The sequence below is a fragment of the Rhinolophus sinicus genome, chromosome 9 (genome assembly GCF_057876585.1).
Source record: "Rhinolophus sinicus isolate RSI-liver-muscle chromosome 9, RSI-T2T, whole genome shotgun sequence".
Classification (NCBI taxonomy): domain Eukaryota; kingdom Metazoa; phylum Chordata; class Mammalia; order Chiroptera; family Rhinolophidae; genus Rhinolophus; species Rhinolophus sinicus.
In genome coordinates this window covers 34,515,389-34,523,704 of record NC_142509.1, presented here as the reverse complement: position 1 = coordinate 34,523,704, position 8,316 = coordinate 34,515,389, and the positions used below count along the sequence as shown (strand labels likewise).

The following is an 8,316-nucleotide window of genomic DNA, read 5'->3' as shown; positions in this document are numbered from 1 at the left end:
TGGAGCTGGGAGAAGGAGAGCTGCCCTCTTTCCAGTAGGATCGCTGAGGAGACACCTTTTGCCACCACAGAGCAGAGCAGCATGAAAGAAAGCAGAGCTGGGGAGAGGCCTTTACGGCTTCTTACAGCACCGGGTGAGCTCCTGGATGCTGCTATGCCTGAAGCCCTTGGACTTCTTAGTTAGGTGAACCTGTTTGTTTCCTACATTGGGATTCTTGCAGCCAAAATAGACCTGAATGCTTAACAATGACTTCGGTCACTCAAAATTGAGAGTTAGTTCATGCCCCAGTTCCTGGACCTCAGACAGGGTCAGAAATCAGTACCTCTTCCCCAGTTTGCCAGGAGACAAGTCCAGACAAGTTCCTCTTTACCTAAAATGAGAAATTAACCTCTTACAATTAATGGATGTGATTTTTCTTTTTCCAAATGAGCCATATGCTTAGCATGCGTGTGAGGCCTCTTCCTCTTACGTGATGCTGGGGCCTAAGCACATCTGTGGGGGAAACATTCCAATGGCAACCTAAAGGAAAGGGTGTCGTGGAAGCTAGGCGCTACGAATGCTGGAGCTCTTTGGAAGAAAGGGCTGTGGTCCTCTGGTTAACATTCTGATGAAACGTGGCCCTTGACAGACATAGTCCTGAGTGTCTGCGAAAGTCTACTTTAAATAAAGAGTCACTAAGATTCAATAATAATCACAGCAGGGCCATCACTAGCTCACACCCTGCCTTCACAGGAACTAGCAAAGGGCCTTCCTACCTCAGAGCACTTCTGTCAGCGACACACTATGAACAAAGACACCACCTCCTATTTATTTGAACATAATCTGGATGGATTTCCACATGCAGGATGTGTGGCCACGTGGTATTTATAAGCCACCCAGGCTGCAAAGAAGATGGAAGTAGATCAGTGAGGCAGCCAGCCAGCTAACAGGCCGGGGCAGGGACGGTGTTCCTGGGCGAAGTGAGAGGAGAGCAGGACCGCCCTCCGCCGCCAAGCCCAGCCCGGGCCGGGCAGGGAGCCCTCCTCAGTCCTTCTCTTCTCCGTGGGTGATGATGTGCACCAGGTTCTTATAGTCCAGGTTGCCAGTCACATCAGGGGGGAAGGCGGCAAACATCTGGTCAATCTGCGGAGAAGCAGCAGTGAGACATGCTGAGGACGCTGGGAAGGGAAGTGGGAGGCAGGGGAAGTGGGAGGCAGGGGAAGTGGGAGGCAGGGGGAGTGGGAGGGAGGGCTGTGTTCGGGGCAGGCCTGAGTGGAGAGGCAGTGGGGGTCAGGGGGCCAGGGGGTCGTATCGGGGTGTGGAGGGTAATAGATGTGGAGACACATCACTTAGATCCCTTCCAGAAAGGACTTGTCACCCAGCTGCCGCAGAGAGCGGCAGGATCCAAGGTCACACCCATTCCTGGGGCAGCTCGCTGCCCACTGACCCGTGTGGGGCCCCACTTAGGACCTCTCAGAAGGGCTCTTCTAGCCTCGGGGGCCTTGACCAAGACACTCTGGGCTTAAATCCTGGTCAACATCTCCCTCCGTGCCCTCCTGCTTCCTTGTCCTTCCTTCCACGGGTGCTGAGCCCAAGGGCCACCCTGCAGGGATGTTTCTGGGAAACCAGCCTGCCGTGGGTAAAGCAGGGATGACAAACGCAAGTGTGCAAGGGGCTAGGCAGGTTATGTAAGGGAGCCTGGTGGGGATGGTGGCTTAATGGAGACACACAGCCCATTTGCAGAGGTGGCAGCTGCTCAGGGCCAGCTGGATGTGGCCACGTGGGCAAGGAGGTCAGACTCTGAGGGAATCTGATTTTTTTAGGGGGGAAACTAGAAATCTAGATTTTTTTTAATGCTATTTCCACATTTTAAAAGTATTGGCTAGTTATTTAAAAAAACCAACCACTGGCTATTAAAGCTAGCACTTACAGAGCCCATGTTAGCATTTTACATGTATGAATTCATTTAATCCTCACCGTATACTATAAGGTAGGTTCTAGTATTGTCCCCACTTTACAGATGAGGAGATTGAGGCACAGTGAGGTTAGAGCTTGTCCAAAGTCACAAAGCTGGTAGGAGGTGAAGGCAGGCTCTTTTAACTGCTTGAATTTTGGAGGAAAAATATCTAAATAAAAATTTTAATAAAATGTAGAAGTTGATAGGCTCAAGCCTGGGAAGGGGATATTTTAAATAGACTTATTAAAGTTCATTAATAATATTGACAGAACTGTTGCTTGTTCATATGGGACCTTTGGTTAATTAGCTTATGGGCCCCTTCCTTCAGGCACATTACTGCCACCTGCCAAAAAAAGTCATATGTGTATTCTGATTTTTAAAAAATTGTGACAAGACACTTTACTGCCATCTGCTAAAAAACTATTGCAACAAATACATATTCTAGGATCCATATTGTGAGAATGGCATCCAGGAGAATTGTGCAGTGCACAACCTATGCCACAGTACATGGTACCCTGAACACCACCGTTACAACATCAGGAAATTGATACTCTAACCAGGGCTCCATGCATTGTGACGAAGATAGACCTGAAATCAGACTGACCTGGGTTTGAATCCAGGCCCTGGCATTGACCATTAGTGTTGTCCTTTTAGGCAAACGACTTCACTGGGCCTCAGTCTCCCCATCTACAAAGTGACAATAATACTCTACCTCATAGAGTGATTGAGAGAATGAAATGAGTTAAGGACTCAGGAAACAGGAGCAGGTTCTCAGTGTGGGGTCAGCGATGTTTTGAAAAAAGAGGGAGATGGAGTCTCTGGAAGGGTGATGACAAAACTGGAGTAAAGAGAATGTCCAAAGGGTCTTGTTACCTCCTCCTTGGAAAATCTCTCCGCCTGCGTGGTCAGCATCTCCTTAATGCTGCAGAGAGAGAAAAGCAGTTCTTGGTACTGGGTGTGTATGTGGCGGGCAGGGAGCCCCGCCCCCTCCCCCACAGACCCACTCACTAATCAGCTTTGAGCACTCCTTTGCCTTCAGGGTCAAACACTTTGAATGCATTGAGAATGGTCTCCTCGGGGTCTGCCCCTGAAACAGAAAATGGGGTGTGGCTGGGATCCTGTGGTACCCCAGGAGGCAGGGCCCAGCCCTCCCCAAGCTGGGGGTGAGGCCAGAGCAAGGCCAGTTGACTTGGAGGAAAGACCCTGCTTTCCTTCTAGCATTGAGCCTTGACATTTTGAAAGACTGCTCTGAGAATCCAGTTATTTCTGAGCAAACCCCAGGTCAAACATGGATCTAGATTTAGGAAGACTGGGATTCGAATGTGACTCCAGCACTTGTTAGCTGTGTGGCCACGGGCGAGTGGCCTCTGTCTCTGAGCCTCAGTTCCCCATCTGTAGACTGGGATAAGAATAGAACCCACCTCCTAGATGCTGTTAAATGAAGAATGCACATAAAATGCTTAGCATGAATTATGGCGCCAGATATACCTTGGAGCAATGTGTTAAAGCAATGTGCTGTTTTTATTTTTTTCCTCCCAATGTTACTCTGCCTCCGTGTTCTGCCAATCCCTGTCTGTTCTCCTAGTGCTTTAATTCATACTCGAAGATGAAGACACATAAAGACAGACAGACACACAGGCAGATGCACATGAGCTTACCCTTAAGTTTCTCCCCAAACATTGTTAGGAACACGGTAAAGTTAATCGGACCTGGGGCTTCCTTGATCATGTCATCGATTTCCTCATTTTTCACATTCACACGCCCTAGAGAAGGAAACACACACTCAGGGCCTCCAAGCTGGGACAGAAACAGCTATGAGGACATGGGCATTTGCCCTTGTAATTCCACTTCAGGGAATCTAGTCTAGGAATAATCAGAGATGGAGTGGATGGGCCAAAGATTCATGTGAGAAGATGTTCTTGACAGTGTTATTTATAATAGCCAGACAACTGGAAACAACCCAAACATCTGATGTGGGAGGGATTATTTTTAAAATCGTGTCTTCAGAACCTGGTACATTTTATACAGGTAATTAAATATTTTACTCAAATGGTAAATGCTCATATTAGAAATTAGCTCCTCTCAGCTGGAGGTCGGAGAGACAGATCAGAATCATCCGAGGGCGCTTGTTCAAATTATACCTGTTATAACCCTTGGAGATTCTGATATACCTGCTCCAGCCCCTGCCGCAAGCCCATACAGTCCCTTTTTGAAAATTAGAAAAAGACACCCCTTCTTAAGATAATTTATGTTTTAAGTATAAAAATCTACAGTGGCTACAAACATCAGTAGCATTCTGTAGAACTGTGCAGTGCACAACCTGAACTACTGTTCATGGTGGCCCTGAGTTTTGGGGGGAGGAGTAGAGACAGGGTGACTGGTGGCAGGTTGGGCATGTATATTTTGAAAAAGCTCTATGCATTCATGCTCATACTATTGAGATGTTAAATTTTAAAAAGCTGAATCCAAAATAGAATGATTTCCAGTTATTTAAAAAAAAACAACCAAAAACACAACCCCAGCCCCCAGATATACCTAGAAAAGATTTAGAGGCTAAAATGTTAACAGTGGGATGTGATCTAATGGGCAATGTTGTTTTCCCTTTTATACCTTTCTAAATTTTCCAAGTTTTCTATTGTGAACTGGCACTGCATTCAAAAATCACACCCAGAAAAGTAATTTTTAAAGAAAAATGAAAGATATGTGAAGACACTCAAAGATTAAACCCTTCTTTCCTATCTTCTGAAATGTGTCTTAAAGACCAGTCATGGTTGAGCTGTTTCTTTGGAAAACAAGCTCTTCACCTTTTCAGTGTTCCCACCTGCCGCCCATCATGGGCAGGGGATAAGAAGACCCTCCTGCAGGCCTAGAAGGGGCGACATACCAAGGGCAGCAAAGGTGTCCCTCAGATCGTTCTTGTCGATGAAACCATCCCTGTTCTGGTCCATGATGGTGAAGGCCTGTGAAAGGGAAGTGATTGGCAAGTCAGCCGGGAGAAATTGGGGGGAGGAGCCCCAGAGGCCGGGCCTGGGCTGGGGGAGGTGGGATTCTGGGATTTTCAAGGAGCATCGAAGGATATTACATCCAGAGTCAAAGATGTAAAGCAGTCTGGCAGTTCCTCAAAATGTTAGGCATAGAGTTACCATATGATCCAGCAACTCCCTGCTAGGTATCTCGTCCAGAGAATTAAAACATCTGTCCACACAAAAACCTGAACATGAGTGTCTGTAGCAGCATGACTCATTATATCCCCAAACTGAAAACAGCCCCCATGTCCATCAGCAGACGGATGGATCAACCCCATGTGGCCTATCCATACGGTGGAATACTATTCAGCCATAGAAAGGAAGGAAATAATGACACACGCGACACCATAGGTGAGCCCTGAAATATGGTTCTAAGGGAAGAAGCCAGACACAAAAGGCCACATATTGTGTGATTCTATGTTCAGAATAGGCAGATCCATAGAGATGAAGACTAGATCAGTGGGTGCCAAAGGCTTGGGGGTAGAGGGAAGTGGGGAGTGACTGCTGACGGGTATGAGGTTTCTTTTGGGGATGATGAAAACGTTCTGAAATTACATAGGAATGGTGGCTGCAAAATTCTGTGACTATACTAAATAACCACCGAATTGTACACTTAAGTCAACAAGGTGAGTTTATGGTATGTGAATTATATCTCTATCAAGCTGTTATTGAAAAAAGTTAAAAACTAGGGTCTCACCTGCCCTTCTGACTTGATAGCCCACGCTATCTGTAAAATGGGGCAGGTAATCTTGTCCATCTAGCTTGCGGGGAGACTCCAAGAGCTTTGTAAATGCCCAGGTAGTTTACAAATGATGTGTCATCTCTACATTTTTTGAGTTCTTGCAGCTGGTTCCTGAAAGTATATGCACCCCCTGCCCACACCCTCAGCAGCTGATCTCATTCCAGAGGTTGGGACAGGGTGAGGGAGGAGGGGTGGTGTAGTTTTCTCCCTGGAAGGTGATTATTTCAAGTTCAGATATGATATGTCATCTCAGGAATTCCTCTTTCCCTGGTGGCCTATGGGACATAGCATTCCTGTGATCTGAATGTTAGTGGGGACAAAAAGTGCAAGTGTTCACGTCCCATTTGGAAACCCCAGTGATTGAAAACACACTGGCCTCTTGAGCGTAGCTTTAGCATATTTTCCCCGTAAGGGCCAGGGGGAAGTGTGGGTAACTCAGTGAGAGCCCTCACCACTGCTAGATAAAGAATTCAGTCTGTCCTTCTCAGCCTTCGGGCAGTGGCTTAATTGCACCTAATTGGAACTGAGGTTTGCTTAACAAGGCTCATAGAATGTGTTAGGGTTTCAAACCCAGCTGGTATTCCACCATTGAGAACTGTAAAATTAAAAATCCAAGGCGTACTGCTTTCTAGCTCTCAGATCAGCAGAAATACTATTTTAGACTGTTAATGCCTATTGTTGATGGATGTGGGGATAAAGGCATCTAACCAAGAGGACCCTGCAGGGGACACGGAATGAGGGGAATCTCCATCCAGGCTGATGACTCAACAGCTGCACCCACCTCCTTAAATTCCTGGATCTGGGTCTGTTCAAACATGGAGAACACATTGGAATTGGCACCCTCTGCTCTCTTTTTGGCTTTCTTGGGTGCCTGGCGGGGAATAAAAGGACATTGATTAAGAGTCAGAAGCTAGAAATTAGGAAACTAGGTCAGGCCCTATCTCTGGGTGGGCCTCAGCTGCTGCTCTGTGAAATGGGGCTACAGTGGCCACACTCGTCTCAGAACGGTGATGCTGGAGGGATAAAACGACACAACATGACATTTCTCAAAGGCCTCCTGGTTCTGGTGGATCATAAGAGACCGTAGGTCTTGCAGCAACAACTTTTAGAAACTAGGAGAGGTGGAGGTGCGTCTCTGGGGATGGAGGCCATACTTTCAGTTCAGCCCCTGGCAGAATCCAGCCGCTTCTGTTCTGACGCATTTCACTAAAAGTTCAGTAACACAGAGAAGGAGAATTGATTGGAGCGGGGGAAAAAGTCAGGCTCACTAAACCATGAGGAATGCCGAAATGAAATGACACTTTTTCAGGGTGTTAAAACTCAACCGCTCCCCCACCCACACACACAATTTCCCCTTTATCCAAATGGCAGTGAAATCTCTCCTCTAAATGGTCTGGCCTTGCACTATGCAAACAGTGCAGAGAAGAGCGAGTTAACATACCACCCCCTTCTCTGACTTTAAATTGTTACAGCAGACACTGTACCTACATTATTTCATTGAATCCTCATAACTGCTCTGTCGAGTAGATGCTATTATTACTGTCACCATTTTACTGGGGAGACAACTGAGGCTCAGAGAGGTGGGGTCACTTGCCCAAGGTCACACAGTCACAAAAAAGCAGAGCTGGAATTGAACTTGGGCAGTCTGACTCCAGAGTCTGTGCCCTTAACCACTCTCCTACGCTGACCCTAATTTGGGGGCTTCCTGCTTCGGGAGTGGGGGGCACCTAACCAAACAACACATAGAGAAAGGTTTTAATTTTGCAAGTTCAAAAGGTGAAAACAAAAAGATCTTTTCCCCAGCTGCCTGAACAAGAGAAAAGAATTACAATTTGATCCTTAAAAGCATTCAATCCCATTTTGCAAGCCCTGGGAGTTATTGATTCCTTGAGAGGTCAGTAGACAAGCCATAAAAAAGCCAACTCTCTTATTTTGTTTTTCCAAGTCCCCGGGAGCTGCTGTTATTTGTGGCTTATCAGGGCATTGATTGGGGTTCCTCTGTGCGCACACAGCAAGCAGTGCTTTTTCCACCTGGGCCTGGGGTCCTCGAAAGCCGCCTTTCTGCCCCTTCCCTTTGGTCCTTTGCTTGTAGGTGGCATCCTGTTCTCGCCCACTCAGAATCACTCACCTTGTGGAGCCCTCGATACTCACCATGGTGGAAAGGGCGCAGCACTGGTTCCCTAGAAGAATCCCACAGGCTGTCCACTGTTCTCTGCTGGAACAATAAATACTTCCTCCCCATGTTTAAAAATAACCCCATGACCACTTTTGGCAGTAATAGGTGAGGCGGATACCACCTAAGGCCCCCCCACCCCCACCCCCACCCCATGCCGTTCTTCTGAAGTAAGGGCAGCTCACTCGCCACCTGGTGACACTTGAGACCCAAAAAGGCATTCAAGGTTAAAGAGCCGGGTGGCTGGGTCACAGGGAGAGATGCTGCACACTTTCTGCAGTGCTTGTGCAGGCAACACTTGTGCTTGTCAATTTTGAGAGAAAATGGTGGGGAGAGGAGACTGTTAAAATTCTCTAACATTATCAGCCATGGCTCTGACCTCAGGGCCTTTGCATCTGCAGTTCCCTCTACCTGGAATGTTTTCCCATCAGAAATCTGC

The 8,316-nt window shown here is 47.2% G+C and overlaps 1 protein-coding gene across 1 annotated transcript; it reads right to left on the bottom strand.

Moving 5' to 3' along the window:
- Positions 1–784: 784 nt before the first annotated feature.
- MYL2 (myosin light chain 2) lies at positions 785–8,004 on the bottom strand. The gene is made up of 7 exons (XM_019734135.3): positions 7,856–8,004; positions 6,486–6,575; positions 4,821–4,896; positions 3,595–3,699; positions 2,945–3,023; positions 2,810–2,858; positions 785–1,122 (listed from the first exon to the last, which is right to left on the bottom strand). The coding sequence occupies exons 1-7, from the start codon at positions 7,856–7,858 to the stop codon at positions 1,024–1,026; spliced, it is 501 nt and encodes a 166-aa protein (XP_019589694.1). The 5' UTR covers positions 7,859–8,004; the 3' UTR covers positions 785–1,023.
- Between the last annotated feature and the right edge of the window lie 312 nt (positions 8,005–8,316).

Excerpts from the sequence above, each read along its gene's own strand:
- MYL2 (XM_019734135.3), bottom strand. Across the intron at positions 4,897-6,485 it reads AGATCCAGGAATTTAAGGAG|GCCTTCACCATCATGGACCA; the intron begins GTGGGTGCAGCT and ends TCCCTTTCACAG. Across the intron at positions 3,700-4,820 it reads GGACACCTTTGCTGCCCTTG|GGCGTGTGAATGTGAAAAAT; the intron begins GTATGTCGCCCC and ends TTCCTTCTCTAG.